The 17,806-nt window shown below is 42.5% G+C and overlaps 2 protein-coding genes across 21 annotated transcripts in view; both read right to left on the bottom strand.

The window, feature by feature from the left end:
- Positions 1–4,388, bottom strand: part of WNT5A (Wnt family member 5A) — a 34,408-nt gene extending 30,020 nt beyond the window's left edge. The window contains exons 1-4 of one of the 3 annotated variants that reach the window (XM_025456224.3): positions 4,202–4,388; positions 3,034–3,221; positions 2,629–2,714; positions 2,379–2,480 (exon numbers count right to left, since the gene is read on the bottom strand). The gene's annotated coding sequence lies outside the window, so the exon portion shown is untranslated. The remainder of the gene's footprint in view (positions 1–2,378; positions 2,481–2,628; positions 2,715–3,033; positions 3,222–4,201) is intronic. The other 2 variants (XM_025456225.3, XM_025456226.3) reach the window with 2 other exon arrangements.
- Positions 4,389–12,808: 8,420 nt separating this feature from the next.
- Positions 12,809–17,806, bottom strand: part of ERC2 (ELKS/RAB6-interacting/CAST family member 2) — a 904,872-nt gene continuing 899,874 nt past the window's right edge. For 15 of the 18 annotated variants that reach the window (XM_049097733.1, XM_049097731.1, XM_049097736.1 and 12 more), the window contains one exon: positions 12,809–15,770. In XM_049097733.1, coding sequence (XP_048953690.1) covers positions 15,546–15,770 — 225 coding nt within the window. In that variant the 3' untranslated portion in view covers positions 12,809–15,545. The remainder of the gene's footprint in view (positions 15,771–17,806) is intronic. The other 3 variants (XM_049097740.1, XR_007404126.1, XR_007404127.1) reach the window with 3 other exon arrangements.

Below are 17,806 nucleotides of genomic sequence, written 5' to 3'. Positions count from 1 at the left end.
TTCAACACATATCCGTGGATTTTCTACTGCGGATCATTCATCATTCATTTTGTAAGCATTTATGGCACATCATAATTGATTCATTTCTCAAATTAGTATTGTATGTGCCAGATCATATTGGTTTGTCCAGTGTAGGCAACAGATAATTGTTGAGCACTTTAAGTGCTAGACCTTAATAGGTTCTAGAAAAAAGGCTCAAGTGAATGGGTGAGATGGAAGCCCACAAAATGTGTAAACACATCCTGGATGTTATTGCTACTTGGGTGATGTCATTGGGCCTGTGGCTTCTTAGTGTGTTTGGAACAGGGCTTAAAGGGCTTAAGAACCGAGGTCAACATGAGGAATTCCTCCCTGTGCCAGCTGGCTACCCTAGAAGTCCCGGGGGAGGGGGCATCCAGCAGGAGAGAGCGGTTGATTCTGATCCAGTGGGTCACCATCAGGAGACAAATGCTCTGTAGCCACATCATGGCCAAGGACCCCAAATACTGTCATCGGATAGGAGGCTCGGAGAGCAGAGGCATATTGGCCTCTGTGTGGGAGGGTGGTTTGAAATTGAGTGAATTCGTAACCAAAGTCTCTTTTTCACAATCTTGACCACCCCACAGAAATGGAATCTCTGCCCCCGCCACCCTGCTTCTCTCCTAAAGCACTTGCTCTAGTCTGTGCTGTGCATTTTATAATAATAATAATACCATCAAACTTGACCTGGATAATAGTAATGGCTATTATGATCATTAGTTATGATCTTAATGTCACAGACAGGGAAAGTAAGCTTGGATAGGTGAAACAACTTGCCCCACGATACATAGCCAGGACTGAAACTCAAGCCCTGATTCCTCGGGGCAAAAGCAGAAGGTAGAGCTGGAAAAAGAAGAGGCAAGACAGAGGGAAGAAAGCAGAGGAGAGGGAGGTGGGAAGAATGAGAGGGATGAAGACGGAAATGAGGCAAAATGTGCTGAGTCAATTCTCCCAGAAGAGCAGCGAGAAAGGATTATATCTGCCCTCTGCTCTTTGTCTAGAGGATCAAACACCCATATTCACATCAAAATTGTAATCACTGCATGTTGCCATGGACCCGATGAAGTGGTCACAAGGCCAAAATTAGATTGCTTTTTTTTCCGGAGCAGTCTCACAATGGTGCATTCTTCAGCTTGCTTCCAAATGTCACTGTTCATGATGAAGAGTTTTCACTCAGGCCATTTGATTCCCAGATGGTTCATTTTTTTCTTCCTTTTTTGGCAAACTTTCCCCAATTACCTACTGTGTGCCAGGAATTACGCTAAGCGTTGGAGATGCAGAAATGAATGAGCCATGGTCCCTGCTCTCAGGGGCTCACACTAAAGCGGGATACCCAGGCACCTGCAATAATGCTGAGGAGCATAACGCTTACTAGTGCTACACAATAAGGTATGTGGGAGACAGAGCAAGGAGAACAAAGCCGACACAATACCAAAGAGAAGAGACCAAGGATTATGTCCAGAGATAGGGCCCCTAGTCTCGATGCTTAGAGCGTTGGCCTGTCCAGCTTCGATTCCCCCCAGTAAGAACACCTGCTTCTCCTTTAAGGATGCATCGTTACTCTCCTTCCAGGCCAGATGAGTCCACCGTCTAAATCAAGGCATGGGTCTGTGACTCGACCATGGCCCCATGGCCCGTTGGAGAGGAGTCATGTGACACAGATTAGACCAATGAGAGATGGTCTCAGGATTGTGTCTTGGCCACCATGCAGTAGGAGAAGTGACCTTCCCTGGAGGTTGCTGCCCTGGTTGGCCGTAAAGGCAGTTTCTGGGTGAGGGCTCGGGAAGCATCGTGGAAAATGAAGATAACAAAGAAGTAAGCGGAGCCCAGACATGGAGGAAAGACATTAGCCTGACCCGGGGAGCCCTTGGATCCAGCCGTGCCTGAAGTCCATATAACCCTCCTCACCTTTCCTTCCTGAAATCAGTTTAAGTAGAGTTGTATCACTTGCAATTCAAAAAGTCTTACCAATACAATAATGGTCAGTCGTTTTAGGGAAATTCATGCTTAAGTGAAGAAAGCAAAGTCAGCTTTACGGTTAAAGGACAAAAACCCAGTTCATTCCGTGCTGGGTTTGGACCAGCCCTCCGGAATCTAAAGGGGACTTGCCCTAACACCATCTTCAGGCCCCTTGAGATGGAGCATCTTGTCAGCCCGGAAAAACCCTGAGGAGTCCCCGCTAATGTATGGATGGCTTGGAGTGGGAGGTGAATTGATAGATGGGCCAGGCAGGAATCTCGAGAGCACTTTGAGGATAAGCCAGTGAGGTCTAAGCCAGGAAGAGAGTATGTGAGGGGTTCTCTTGGAGACAGAACACTGCAGCTGAATCATGGATGATGCAGCCTGTGACCTGTACTTACATCTGTAGAACATCTGGCTCTGACATCCTTGGGACAATCAGTGGAAAGTCAGCAACTGTCTTTTAAAGTAGACTCTTGATTCCTCTGGTCTCTCTGATGCTACTTCATTTGGAAACATAAATAAATGAACTGGTTTAAATAAGCTATATCCATTGGGGCTTGATTTGGGGTCTTAAAATCCAAATACATGGGACAGAGAAAGGATTTTAGATTCCCTATGTCCGTTAGGAATACAATTTTAAATACCTACTTTCTCCATGTGGATTCATCAATATATTCCACCAGAAAATGCTTCTTGCAAGCCTCTTGATACCTGGCACCGTTCCACAGGCAGGGCTACAGAGGTGGGCCAAAATTAGATGAAGATCTTGCCTACACATTTCCCTGCACAAGAGCCCATCCTCTTTTATGGCACTGGATTCATTCATTCATTCATTCATTCATTCATTCATTCATTCATCCAGTCAGTTAACAGTTTTTTCTTTGTACCAGCTTATGTAAGTACACATATTATACATGACAAAGATAAAGCTCAGATAGCAAGTTGTTCTAGAAAAGAGCTATTCTTTGAGAGTGAAGTGTTTGATAAACAGAGAATATAAAGAATAATGTGCTGAAATCCCACTACACTTCTAAATCTCTCCCTTTTTATTACCTCTGTTCGAACTGGAAAATCTATGATTTGCATCCTCGGTAAATACAGTTGGGGAACCCTGGTTGATAACAACTTCAAAGACTCCGGAATGATGGTGCAATGGTTAGAGCTATGCTGTCCAGTACAGTGGTCACGAGTGACAGTGGCTGTTGAGTGCTTGAAAGGTGGCTAGTCCAAATTAAGACAGGCTGTAAGTGCAAATATAAACTAACTTTCAAAGCTTTAGTACGAAAACAGAAAAAGGTGGTAAATTTCTTATTAATAATCTCTATATGGGGCATCTGGGTGGCTCAGTCGGTTAAGTGTCCCGCTTTTGGTTTGGCTCAGGTCATGATCTCAGGGTGGTGGGATCGAGCCTCAGGTCCGGCTCCATGTTCCATGCGGGGTCTGCTTGATATTCTTTCTCTCCTTCTCCCTCTGCCCCTCCTGCTGTGTGAGCTCGCTTTCTCTCTCTCTGTCTCTCTCTCTCTATGTCTCTCTCTCTCTCAAAAATAAATAAATAAATCCTTTAAAAATAATCTCTATATTGACTGTTGGAATGATGGTATTCTCAAATATTTTGGATTAAAGACATACTATTGAAATTAATTTCTCCAGCTTTTTTCTTCCTTTTTTAAAAAAATATGGCTATTTGCAAATTTAAAATTACATCCATGGCTCACATTGTTTTCCGTTGGACAGAACTGGGTTAGAACAGGACTCTGGAGTCAGAGCGAAGACTGCAATCTGGCTTCTCCGTTTAATAACCGTGTGGTGCTGGATAACTTCACCTCACTAGACCTCACGGTCCCCCCTCTGTAAAAGGGATTATTGACAGTCCCTACCTTGTGACTATTACGTGAGAAAGGCTATGCACAGTGTTAGCACAATGCCTGGCATGTAGCTCGTTTTCAGTAAATGCCTGTTATTCAGAGCTACTCTTCATGTCACCCCCGGGAAGTCAGGGGGTTGGGCTAGATCGGTAGCAAAATATACGATGGGGATTTGGATAAATCTCTGACGCAGAGTTGTTTCCTTTCAAATTGCCATTTTCCCAAATCTACAGTGCTTGCAAAATGAGGGTATTGTTAATGGCTAGCCACGGCTCTGGTTTGGGCTAATGAAAGACTAGTTCTCATCGCCATTCTTTGTGGGACTAGAGAGTACACGCAGGTACTGTGACACTTACTGTTAATGTAGGTAATTTTTCCTGAGAGCCGACCACGTGTCAGACATCTACAAGTGGTGCTCCCAACAGCCCAGGAGGACAGGAGGGCCAAGAGATTTGCTCAGGGTCCCCCAGCCAAGAACTGGCAGAGATAGGACTCAGCCCAAGTCCTTCCCACCCCAGAAGTCAATCTAGGTATTGACTGGAGCAGAAATATTCTGAGTAGTTTCCCGTGGCTCATGAGATCACAGTGCCTTCCTCAGAGTTCCATGGACTGTTTAGATAGAGGGGAGAATCTGGTTTTCCGCAGGAGTTCCAGATTGTTGCATGAACAAAAGAAAATCAGAGATTTTATAGTAATGAAAGGCTGTGCTTTCGAAAGGTGTCCATTCTTTAGTTAGAAGGCAGCAGAGAACCATCTGCAGTCATGACCCCACTCAATGCAGTCCTTCCCATCCATAGCTCTAAAATGCTACCAGCCAGAAACAAAAAAGTGGTAGAACTTTCTCTCTGGAGAATTTTCCAGGACCTTACAAACATGACCCCATTAATCCACTCAATACCCGGATGAGATAGGTAGCTGCAAGTTATTACTATTCTTGCTTTCAAGATAGAAAACCTGAAGCCAAGAGAGATTAAGCAATTAGTCCAAGGTCAAGTGGTGAGCTAGACCGACCTGGAAATGAAGCAATTATCTTCTGAAACTCCACTCAAATACGCAAACTGATTGGCTAGTTTACCACCATGTGCTGATACCCACTTAGATGCCCTTGCACAAAATGACTGGCTTTTTTCGTGAGATTTCTGCAGCTGCCTTCCACTGAATTTGTAGGGATTGGTTTAATATCAGCCTCTAAACTGACATCGGATTTTTCCAAAATATTGGCTGAAGGCAAATACAGCACCCTGCTCCAAATGTGGGATCCGTTTTACCTAGCTCTGTTACATTTAATCATACCTACACAGCTTTTGGAGCATAAAGGGAGAATTGTTCTATAAAGAAGTACTTTTTGTGTTTTCTTTTACTTTAGAGATACTCTGTAGCCCATAAAAAGGTTTAAGGGCATCTACAATTTTACTGTGATGTTTAGACTGAAGAACGATGAGCATAAACTGTCTCAGAATTATACAAAATCTGGAATCCAATCGCTCACCTTTGAGCTGTCACTCTTCAGTTAAATACCCCTTACTCTTTTCAGCTATGTACCTTTGACAGTAGGGAAAGTTACATGAACCAAAGTCATAAGTTGGAAAAACAGAAGACTTTCAGAGAAGCCAGAAAGAATCTCTGCAGAGAGCTGACACTTGCAAAGGCGGATGCATAGAAAATGGGTCCACTGGAGAAAGTGCTGCGAGTGATGCCTCTTGTCCAGTTTTGCAAAAGGCTCTGCCCCTCCAAATGTAATTTATTTTTTTATTTTTGTTTATTTTTTTGTATATTTTTTATTGGAGTTCAATTTGCCAACATATAGCATAACACCCAGTGCTCATCCCGTCAAGTGCTACCCTCAGTGCCCGTCACCCAGTCACCCCATCCCCCCCGCCCACCTCCCTCAAATGTAATTTAAAATCAACTATGCTGTTATCAATTTTCACTGGTTTGGGGCAACATAAGATATCAATACAACTGTTGTCAGAAGGAAAATAAGGGTCTGTGTCAACTCGGGAGGAGGGCAGCTACATTTTTAAGAAATGACTATGTGCCACGCTCTGAGCTTGTTGGTTAAGAATTCACAGCGGTCACTTTTGGATTTGCTGAATTTCAATTTCTTTGGCCAGCCAGATGAGCCTCTTAGAGAAATTCTGCTTCTACAATGTAATTTCTGGAAGTCCAGAAGATATGGGACTGGTCATCCTAGGAAATTCCAGCTCTGTGCAACTTGCTCAACCTTTCACAACCCCGTCGGTCCTGTGCTGATGTGGACAGCTCCTTTCAGAAGCACAAGCTCGACCTAAGCCTACTTGCTATCTTGTACAGACACTGCAGGGGGAAAAAAAGTAAGCTTACTCATTTTCTTTCCAGAAATAAAACACTTTGGGGGAATGCAATGGCAAAGCAATCTTCTCCCTGAAACTCACGTTTACCCGCTTTCTCATGAACTGAAAACATGATACTCAGAAATGAAAGCATCTTTAACTAGTTTTGGGGAGCCAAGTCCAACATCTTGCAAAGGACTGTCTTAAGCATTTTCAAGTGGAGTTACGGTGTTTCAGTATTTCCAAAAATCCTAGTATGTTGCTGTCTTGGGATATTTCCATGGATCCCATTAAGCTAACTTGTTTGAAAGCTGTTGAACATTATAGCATCATTTGCAAACAACCACGCCATAAAATGAACTGGGAAAGGCGCTGCATTACCGATGGAGCCCTGAAAACCACGGCCATGGATTTTGACCAGAGGCAAAGGTACTGATTTCCAAGCAACCCACGACTCATCCTGATGCCTTAATTCTTCTTCCAGATGTGTGCAGCATTTGGGAGAGAAAGGGAAACGGTCCCTTCCAGTGGTGCTTTGCTACACTGCCATTAGCCCTTGTTCTGTTTTTCTAAACAGGCACACACTTCTTATCATATAAGTTGGGCAGATCTTTTCTGGATTTAAAAAAACTCAGTGTTTTATTGTCCAAAACCCTTGCTCTTGACTTGAGTTCATGTGTTTTGTGGAAGTACAAGTGGTAATTACACAAGTCTTTCCTTCCCTGTCATTGGCAACAGTCACCAGGAAAATTTACAGCCCCCAATATCCAGATCTGGGAACTGGTTATTAAACATGGTCGAGGAAAACCCTGACGTAGCAAATGAGATCTGAGCAAGGACAAGCTCAGCAGCAATTCTTGCGAGAGAATGGCTGGGAGTCAACGAGGGACTATCAATTTTATTTCATTAAATCTTTTTATTATTTATGACAATATTACTACTTCTAAGAGTTATCATTTCCTTTGTTCAAAATCTATTACGTGGCCAGTGTTGTGTTAAGTGCCCATTTGATCCTTGTTAAAAAAAAAAAAAAAAAAAAGAAAGAAAAAAAACCTTCTGGGAATGTATTATAATCTTAGGATGAGAAAACATGGAAAGGTTCAGAAAGTAGCCCAGGGTCACGTCTTGAGATGCAGTGGAGTCAGGATTTTAACATTCTCAGAGGCTGCAAGCTCAAATGCATCCAGGGGTAGCACCCAGGGTGTGGCTGGCCAGGCGTAGCTGCTCGGAGAGAAATGAGGACCATGGAGAAGTGGAATTATGACTAACCCTTCACCAAGCTCCCAGCCCCCCAAGCCCGCCCCTGCTGCCCTGTGAGAACATTCTAAGACACACACAGCACCGGCCAGACGGGAAAGATGGGAAGCCTGAGTTCATTCCACAGGCTTTGGCTTTCTCACCTCTGTAATTTGAAACTGGATTCGCGCTTCATGGCATTAAACATTTTTAGGATAAACTTTCAAAATAAGATACAAATACAGACAGAAAAGTACACAAATAATATCGCTTGATGAATTTTCATAAATTGAACATACCCATGTTGACTAACTTCCAGGTTCGAGCATCAGAATGTTACCAGCACCCCAGAAATATTCTTTGTGCCTTACCAGTTACTAACCCCCCAAAGTTAGCCAGTTAACTTGACTCCTAACCCCATAGGTTAATTTTGTCTGTTTCTGAGCTCTGTATGCATGAAACCACACAGTATGTTTGCTTGGGTCTGCTTCTCCCTAATATTATGTGACACTCATCTGTGCTGTGGCATGTAGCAAGAGTCCCTTATAGGGGCTGTTCTCAAATCTATTGCTCAGTCTGGTCACCCAGCTACCTTCCAGCTAAGCCACTAAGGGGGAAGACTTTCTTGGAACACAGGTCCTAACATCGAAACAAACCATTCTAGGACTATGTAGACTTTTACTGTTATAGTATTTTTTCTAGGCACTTTCTCATTTATTGTCTCATTTTCTCTTCTCATATCCCATGTCAGGCAGTGAAGAGACATACCATTTCTACTAAGGAGATTCAGAACTAGAGGGTGAACCTCACAGTTTTATGATTGCCTGAAAGTGGCAACTGAGATTTTGGTTGAGCTGTTGGTTGTTTGTTTGCCTGTCTAATACTGAACACACACCCTGTTGCTCCTCTCTGGCTCAAAGGAAAAATAAGCCAGCTTCTAAAGTCATTTCACTGTGTGTCATACTGCTCTGTGCATTTGATGTTTGTCTCCTTTCTTATTTGAAAATTTACATTACTGTGAGGAAGAGCATATGACTCATCCCCCCAGGAGAGGGATTTAGGGTCTAGGGTCTCACTTGCCACCTTGAAAGGGCTCCAGAATGGATGAACACCAAGAAAGCAAAACCAAGCAGAGAGTAAGAAGTTATTCGAGCCCCTGGGACAAGCCACATCTGAAACCCGCTACCTCTAAACTGTTTGTTGCATTATGCCATATACATGTATGTGTATGTGTATATATTTATTTTTGCTCGAGTTATCTTGTGTTCTTTTCTTATTCTTTTTTGGAGAGTGGGGCAAGATACTTGCAAAAGAAAAATAAATCCTAACAGATACCCTTATTCAAATAAACATTCATATTTCTCTTCTTGAATTCAAACAGCCACACTGTAAAAGAAAAAAAAAAAAAAACCAGCCACACTGTCTTTATCCAGTGAGTTGCAGTTATGCAGACAGAGAGGTTTTGCCTTGAATTTACGCGAAAATTTTCTCCTGAGTCCTCTCCGTGTGGAGTCACACGGGTTGGCACAGACAACATCTGTTTTTAAACTATATAGGTGCTGGCTTTGCCGTGAGCTTGGGAAAGGGTCTTCTCTACCCACATTGATCCTTTTTGCCATTGATGCCTAAGTAATCCAACAGGGGAGGTGAGGCTATAGGGGGCAAAGATATTTTCAAATAGAAGGGAAAAAATGGTCCAAACAGTGCTGCTGCTGTGTAGCATCTATAGATGCTGTGTAAGATTCAACAGTCTTGGTTCAAAAGGCTTTTAGAACTGCTTTCATCTCTAGACAGTGTGTCCTCGGCACTGTCAGCAGCATATTCTGAAACAGAGATCTAATCATCTATATACATCTGCACTTCGAAAGTCTGTCTCAAAGAGAAGGGTAAAGAGTAACTATAGCGGGGAAGCCCAACAAACGTGACCTCAGCCAGGTGATCACAGTCGCCATCAATGGTGAGAAGTCACCCTCATCTGATCATAGGTACTGTTTGACATGCTCTGGTGAGAGTGGTATTTTACCTCCATGGTCTTCCTCCTAAAACCCATTTCCCCGGACTGATCCTTAAAAAAAAAAAAAAAAAAAAAAAAAAAGGAGAGGGGCAATCCACAATATATCTGACCCATACTCCTCAAAACCATCACAATCTTTATTAAAAATCAGGGGAGTATGGAAACATACAGCCAAAAGGTGCCTAAGGAGATCTGACAACTAATGGAATGTACCGTCTGGATAAGACCCTGCAACAGGAGAAGGACATGAGATAAAAACCAAGAAAATCTGAATAAAGCACAGACTTTAGTTAATAGAATGATGTAGAGATATTTAGTTAATAACACTGTATTAGTGTTGGTTCAATTGGTGACAAGTGTACTGTTCTAATATAATATGTTAATGATAGAAGAAGCTGTATGTTTGTGGGAAGGAAGTTTATCCTGGAACGTGCTGTACTATCTGCTCAAGTTTTCTGTAAATCTAAGACTGTTCTAAAAAAAAATAAAGTCTATGAAAAATAAAGTTTATTTAAAAATTCACCAGATTTCTGTTGCAGTAGGAGGGTTTCCTAAAATTCAGAGTTCAAAAGGGTCCTTGAGATGATTACAGTGGAACACCCACACAGTCTTAAGTAACCCTGAGCTGCACGGTTAAATATGCCTTCGTTGAAAATTTTTCTATCCTTCTGATTCAGGAACAGAGAGAAACTCTTGGATGAGCCCCGGAAACACTTCAACCATTGTCCGTCTCCCTTTTTCACAAAGAAGGAAAAGCCTCAAGCTCAGAACTTTGTTTTCATTATTTGCACCTTTCTATTTGGTGATGCCTAGGAATAGAAAATGATCCTGCTCTCTCCTTTATGATAGTGGCATTTTTCTTCTTATACTTATTTAAGTAGAAAAGGGAGCCCATTTAATTTTTTTAAAACTACTGTATGAGACTACATATTGTCTTCATCTATAGTATAGCAAAGGGTCAGGAAAGTGGTATTTAAATGACTAAGGTTGAGAACCAATGTACTAGGTCTATAGCCTTTAGCACAGTGTTCAAGGCGCTTTCCCGCTAGAGACACGTGTCTGCTGTCTTATCACCAAATGCTCCACCCACCCCGCAAACCCAAAAGCACCTGGGTCAGAGGTGCTGATGCCCAGACATTGGGAGCTTAGAAGAAATAGGCCCTTGGATAGCAGATTTAAATCCAATGTGCTGTTGGGGCTCTCTTTTCACATGTGGCTTGAGTTCCACTAGTGTCCATGGCCTTGCTGCATGGCCGTTTGTCCTCTCATAGTATTGGTCAACTGTGGCATTCTGGAGGCAGCCAATTCCTTCAGGTCCCAAACTCGCAACACAGAAGCACTGCTGGGTGGGTGAGACTGGGATCTGCATCCCAGCCACCTCCAGAGGGCTTGATGCAACCCTAGGACAGAGGGGCTTGCTGAGTACTGGGTTCAAGGCCTGGATCCACCACATACAATCAGTGGGACCCTGGGTGATATATGTAAGCTCCCTGGGCATCCCCTTCCTTGTCTGAGGATAATGATAGTTCCTGCCTCAAGAGATTCCTGCAAGGATAAATTCATGTAAGCCTGGCACTGAGTACCACGCCAGCACCCGACACATGCTCTATAAATGTGCGCTCGTCATCTCTGCTGGTCTAGAATTTCCCTCGCTGTAAAGTGTGGATCACGACAGTATCTACCTCATAGGACTGTTGTCTGGACAAACAAGTTCTTGCATGTTAGGCCCAGGACCACAGCCTGGTTCCTAGCAAATGCTCAATAACATCCAGCCATTTTGAATCTGTGTTCATTTATTAGTAGTACAATGCTTATTGTGGATTAGCACTCTAATAATTAGAAAAGCTCTTCAATTTTTTGTGGAGCAGTTTACAGATCCAGGCAGCAATCAAGGTCGATTTTTAAGGTCAAAACCTCAGGTTTACCCAAATTACGTCTCCATGCTTCAGTGGGACCACTGTACGGACTGGCCTGTGGATGAGTTCAGCAGTGCATGGGCTCGTACCTTTCTTACCAAAAGGAGTGGTTTGTGAGTAAAGAAGCAGAGGCTCCATCTGGCCAGCTGGGTTTACATAATGAGGCTTGAATGCTAGCCGGCTGCTTCAGGAAGTTCTATGAAGTAAGAAATTCTTGTCCAACAAAAGTTCTTTTTCTACAAAAAGGCAACATAATGGAAAGGGCACCACTGCAGACTGCCTCAAAATGTTCTGGACTGTGGGAGAATTTCCCATACAGTGGCTGTGAGTCCATAAAGAAAATGGTATGTCCCCTGTGTCAGGGGCCAACTGCGGGGGGAGGGGGTAGATTTTGTCCCATCCTCCCCTCCCCAGAGAATCGTCAGGGAGCTATATTTCTGTTTACAAGCCCTGAGGACAGTCTTGGATTGCAATGAACTTACCATACACACTTGAATCGGTCCCGTCTAAGTGGGCCTCAGTTTCTCCATCTGTAAAATGAGAATATTGAACACATGGCATCTAACATACTTCCTAGCTTTGATAATCAATCACTCTATGATTTCAATAATGGTAAGATTTGGTAGTTCATTTTTTGGAATAGAATTCAAGCCTTTAAAGAAATCAGGAGATGGCTCCCCACCATGATCCACAGTTGGGCTGTGAAGCCTGGTGAACCCTTGCATGGATGATTTTGTGTGTTTTTCTGGATGATTTTTTGTGTGTAACCAAGTGTATCCAGGGCTAGCTATTATTCCTGCCTGCCCAGCTTTCTTGTCCCTCTCTTCTAGAATAAAGCCCATTTTTCCCCCTTTGGAAACTGCCCCGCCCACATCAGTGAGGCTGTCAATCACATGGCTTCACCTCACCGCCCCCCCAACTCCTTTGAATAAGGTAATTAGATGCATGATCCAACAAGGGCCAGTAAGAGTCCCTTCAGGGGCTGACACGGATGCTCCGAGGGAGAGGGTCCCCACTCTTAGATCCCAGAGTGCTCGAAGCTGTTGCAAGTCATATTTGCCACCAAGCAGAAACAACCCAGCAGGGACTGATGTCAACCCCATGGGAAGTGCAGAGGAGACAGGGGAAAAGAGAAAGCGGGGGAGGGGAGGAGGAAAGGAAAAGAGAAAAGGTGGGAAAGAGAAAAAGAGGGAGGGATAGAAGAGAGAGAAGCAGGGGGAGATAGAGAGAGAGAGAAAGATGAAAGGAGGGGAAAGCGGGAAGGGAGATAGATCCCTCCAATGACTTCATTTCTTCATATGAACCTCTGACTCCAGCTACGTGTAAAGGGACACGCCTCGGCCTTTCCAGGAAAGCCAGAGTACGTCTTCCCTCTGCCATTTGTTTTTCTTCAAGACCTTAGGTTCCTCGAATGAAGACCCAGGACCCAGAAAAGATTAGAAACCACCACAGTTGGAGCATTTATTAGAGATGGAATGAACTCACTTCTGAAAGAAACAAAGTTTATTTGATGAATATAAATAAGGCGATCAGCACGAAGTACTTCTCATACACATGATAACAAATTTATGAACTGTACATACCTTGTATGTTGTTGTACTTCTACTAGACACGAGGTTACAATGACTGGCTAATACATGCCCACTGGTAGTTTCTGAGGGTGCCTTAGTTTTATTTATTGTTTTCATATCGAAGTCCATAATCACATGGTCAATATTCACAACCCACATGCCACTCACTTGAAGAGAAATTACAAGAAGCACTATCAAACAAGGGTCTCTGGGAATTAGATACACTGACCCCTGGCAGCATTCAAACGCCACTCTACACAAAAACATCTCAGATAGAGCTTATGTCAACACATTTGAGGTCTCATCATAAACACTGTTTAAAAAGTAAATTGAAACCCACTTTCAAATGAAAGTTGACACGCTGTTAACGTGCATACTGGATACACAAAAATCATTAAATACAAAATCGAGACTGTACATCAAAATCAAATGGGGTATAAAATACAAGCCTGCTTGTGCACAAAGCAAGAAGACCAACTTCTCCTAAATGTTAGCCTCAACTTTTTTTTTCAACTTCATTATGATTAGAGGGGCACCTGCTGACGTTTGCACGAAGGAAGTATCTCCCCAACATCACAGTGTTTGTTGTAAACCCAGAGACTATTTTTGTAAAAAGGGAATTTTTTTGGTAACCCCCAAACATCAGAGAATATTACATGAAATGGGAAAAGATGCTATGTTAGACAGAATTTAATTTTTAAGGGACTAAATAGTATGCCCCCATAACGGTAAGATCGATAATACTTTAAACCAACAAGAGTGGGGCAGAATATGCTCCCCCAAACGATAGCTGTGACAAAATTGGCACATACTTAGAAATAGCTAACTATACATGGTTGGTTGCTTTTTCTGTTTTGAGGACCCTATTTTCCCTAGTGGAATTCCTACTCCTACTTCAAGTATTCAGTTACAGAGTTCAGGTCAGGATCTGGCCGTAGGAGGCAGTGAGGACCGCCTATTTGAGGACACTCAAATTGTTCATGGGGACACGTTTGCGTGGCCTGGGTTTTCAGTGCGACATTATGTCAGAATGTGCTATATACGCTTGCAAAGAACTCTGCTCTTTTCTCCAACCGACATTCTAAATCCCTTTGCTAAAGGACAAACTTTTTAAACATGGATGTATTTGGATTGTTTATGCAACACGAAAGCTTTACATAGTTCGCTATACTTACTGACGACAAGAACAAAGCCAGAAGCAAGAAACCTGCTTGAATATATTACTCCTAACGCACCAAGGATGAACAGTGCAACTCAGACACAGTTTCATCTTCCCCGACAAATAAGGTGTCTGTCTCTTAAATATCTCTATGGCTCACGGGAGAGGTCCAGAGTTAATTGCACCAACGTTTTGAAAAGTAATAATAACTAAATTCAATGCAAGACTTCAGGAACATCTGTGTAGAATCCTTTCCACAGCAGCAAAGAAAGACAACTGTATTTATTAAGGCCACTCATGCTTAACTTCACGGTTTATCCTTTTAAGAATGCAGATTTTCATCCCCCACTTGCATACCTGTGGAAGGGTTTCTTCCATTGACGAGAAAGTGGATCAATGCGAGAGTTGCACATGTTTGCCAGACTGGTCGTGAGTTTTATGAAGTTAGAAGAACTTTAATTATTTTTGAATCTTCAGAGAAAGCAGTAGGAGTTAAATTCTCCTTAGTACCATGTCTCTATATGTAAAAGACCTCCAAATTTGGTCTCTTTCCCTGGCATGTGCTTTAAATAATGACTCTGTACCCACACACATGTTGTGTAGAGCTATATACAGATACACAGCTTTTGTGATTATTCCTCATTCATCAGTGTTTTCATGTGTGATGCTGAAAATGCTTTGGAATCCATGTTGGAGACATTTTTTAAAAAAATGAGAAATGACCCTTCATTTACAGAAGAAGATCTAAGCTTACACTGTTTGCACAGCATTTGGATCTTGAAATGTGAATGAGTCCCAGCTTCTTCATGGAGACCTGTGAGTATGGGACTGGTAAGAGTCTGAGGCTCGGGCACATCCCAGCCATGGGGATGAGTGGAACACATGGAATAGAAATATGCAGGTGCCTCAGGCTTTTGCCACTCTCCGGTACAAAAACAGGGTAGATAGAATCATGAATGATCGATTTAGATGTGCCATGCTTTGTCAGAGACACACACCATGTTCTCATAAGGCGATTTCTTGGCAAGTATTAGTGGTTTAAAAAATTGATTTCATTTCCAACCTGGCCCAGAGGTAACTACTGGTTACACCATCAAAATATGGTTCTTCAAACAGCGGATTAAAGAAATAGAGGAGGGTAAAGGCTCGCCATTTTTGGTGTTTTGGTTTCTTCATCAAACACTCCATGCATCTTGGTATACAAACACCGCCAACACCACTCACTCACAGAATTTACACTTTTTTGATAATCTACTGCATTAGGAATAACCACTTAGACTGAACCAGCAGAAAAACTGGAGATGAAGCTAGTTGTCCAACAGAAGCTGAAGCCACAGGTAAAATCCCATGGAGTTCGAATTTATCCAATGATGTTTAAGTAACATAAATAAAAGTTAATCAAATAATGACACTCAGAAGAGATGATCACATTTTAAACACCCAAATCCTGACAAAAAATGGAGGATCTGTCATCTTCCTCCTCCTCTTCCTCTCATTCTTCCTGTCCAACACATCTGAATCCATGAGAAATGACATGAGATGATAAAGGAAATATCAAGTCGAACAGAACTGTGCACCATAATGAAAATGAAAGCTCCTCTTCCAGTTCTGATGCGCGTTCCAGGTGGTGATGGCCAGTGACGTAAGCCACGCTGCAATAGATTATCAGAATATTGCTGCAGAGCTGCATTTCCCCTTTAGTTAGCTCTTCTGATAGCTGCAACAAGAAAGCACATAATTTAGCAGGGAAAGCAACTGCCATTGATAGAGGAGAGAATCCTGGCGGGCATTTCCATACCCCGACCCCTGCGCTGACCCTCCACTCCGCGCTTTGGTTGGGGTTGGTTGGGATGAGGAGGGCATCAACGGGGAGGAAGCATAGAGGAAGGACAGAGTGAACATTAAGTTAAATTACGTCCTGTAAACACATCTGAGAAGAGGCCTCTTTCAAAATACGTCACATACAGGTATAGATATCTCTTGATAGGCAACAAGAAAGTGAATGGAAATATATCAAAATGTTCGTTCCAGTGATTACTTCTATGTGATCAGATTATGTGTTCATTTTTTTCTCCCCACACTTTTCTATAATGAGAATGGTTCTTAAACTGTTTTTAACTTGACTTTATAGAGACTGGAGAGTTAAAGATGGTCAGGACACCAGAAAACTTAACATTTGCTTACAAATCAGCTGAGACCAATAGTTTAAAAGAATACTGGACCTAGCAAGTCCACTGCTAGGTATGGACTCAGAAGAATGGAAAACAGGGACAAAGATACTGGTACACAAATGTTCACTGCAGTGTTGTTCACAAAAACCAATAGGTGGAAACAATTGTCAAGTGTCTCTCAGCAAATGAATGGATAAACATACATACATACATGCAGTGGAATATTACTCAGCTCTAAAAAGAAATGAAGTTCTGATTCATGCCACAATACGAATGACATTTGAAGACATCATGGCAGTGAAATAAGTGAAAGAGGCCAGACACAAAAGGACAAATACTGAATGATTCCACTTACATGAAATATCCCAAACAGACAAATTCATAGATGCAGAAAATAGATTAGAGGTTTGCCAGGGGCTGGAGAAGAGGGAGGAGCAGGGAATTATTGCTTAGTGGGTACATTTAAGTGATCGTTTGGGATAGTGAGAAAGTTCTAGAAATGGGCAGTAGGGGTTGTACAACCTTGTGTATGTACTAAATACCACTAAATTACGCTTACTTGTTTGCTTAAATTGGTTAAAATGGAGCATTTTTAAGGTATGTTTTGCCACAGTGAGAACATGTTTTTCAAAAGGACATTGATATCTCCTTAAATAGAGAGGAACAAAACAAAGTTGGCCTTCATCCCCGCATGCAACAGCGTATGTGTGTGTGCTTGACCCTAAATATAAATGTAATAGCCATCCATCCCCATGTTTCATGCCCTGGGGAACAGATACGCAGAAGCACCCCACGTTTTCTCACCGCCCCCATAAGAGGCCTTCATGTGGAATACAAATGTAGCTGGGAAGAATCAGTAAAATGGGTGGGAAGAGAGGACCCTTCAAACAATGACTTTCTTCCCTGCTGATGCTCATTATCATTCACATATGGCCTTTGAATACTTCGGGAGTTTCCGGGCACATGGCAATAGTGCAGCTATCTGGGGAATATGGCAGGGAGGGGAAAGATCAAACACACACACACACACACACTCACACATGTGTGAGCCACTTTTTATATATAGCCTGAGCTGCTTGATTTGGTGGTTGACGCTCAGAATTACTCAAGCCACAGTGACTAATGAGCGCACCAAAGATCCCAGTGTCCACACAGGTAGGCAGTTAGTCCCAGCCATGGTTAAACAGTACACATGAAATATGTGGCTTGGATGAACTCTGCTAATTCATACTCTGAGGAGTTTGGTGTAACCCTTCTGGTTAAGAAACTTGAATCGGGGCAAAAAAATGACTTTTGCAGAGCCAGAAAGCTAGGGAGTTCCTAGAGCAGATCATATTACTCATTCTGGCACATAAAATCTCTGCAAACTTTGTATGAAAATTGTAAGTCAGAGCACGCTTTCTGCTTCATGAGCTGTGCATAGCTCTAATTCTTTTGTGCATTAAGCATTTCTTAATCATCCTTTTAAAGGGCTGACCAATATATTAAAAGGCCACATGATTAAAAGGTAAAGAGAAACCCAAAGTAGTACTAAAATGCACTGGTCATATTTTACAGATGGGGAAACGAGTGAAAAATAATT

The sequence above is a fragment of the Canis lupus genome, chromosome 20 (assembly GCF_003254725.2).
Source record: "Canis lupus dingo isolate Sandy chromosome 20, ASM325472v2, whole genome shotgun sequence".
Classification (NCBI taxonomy): Eukaryota; Metazoa; Chordata; class Mammalia; order Carnivora; family Canidae; genus Canis; species Canis lupus.
This window is presented reverse-complemented; position numbering and strand designations above follow the sequence as displayed.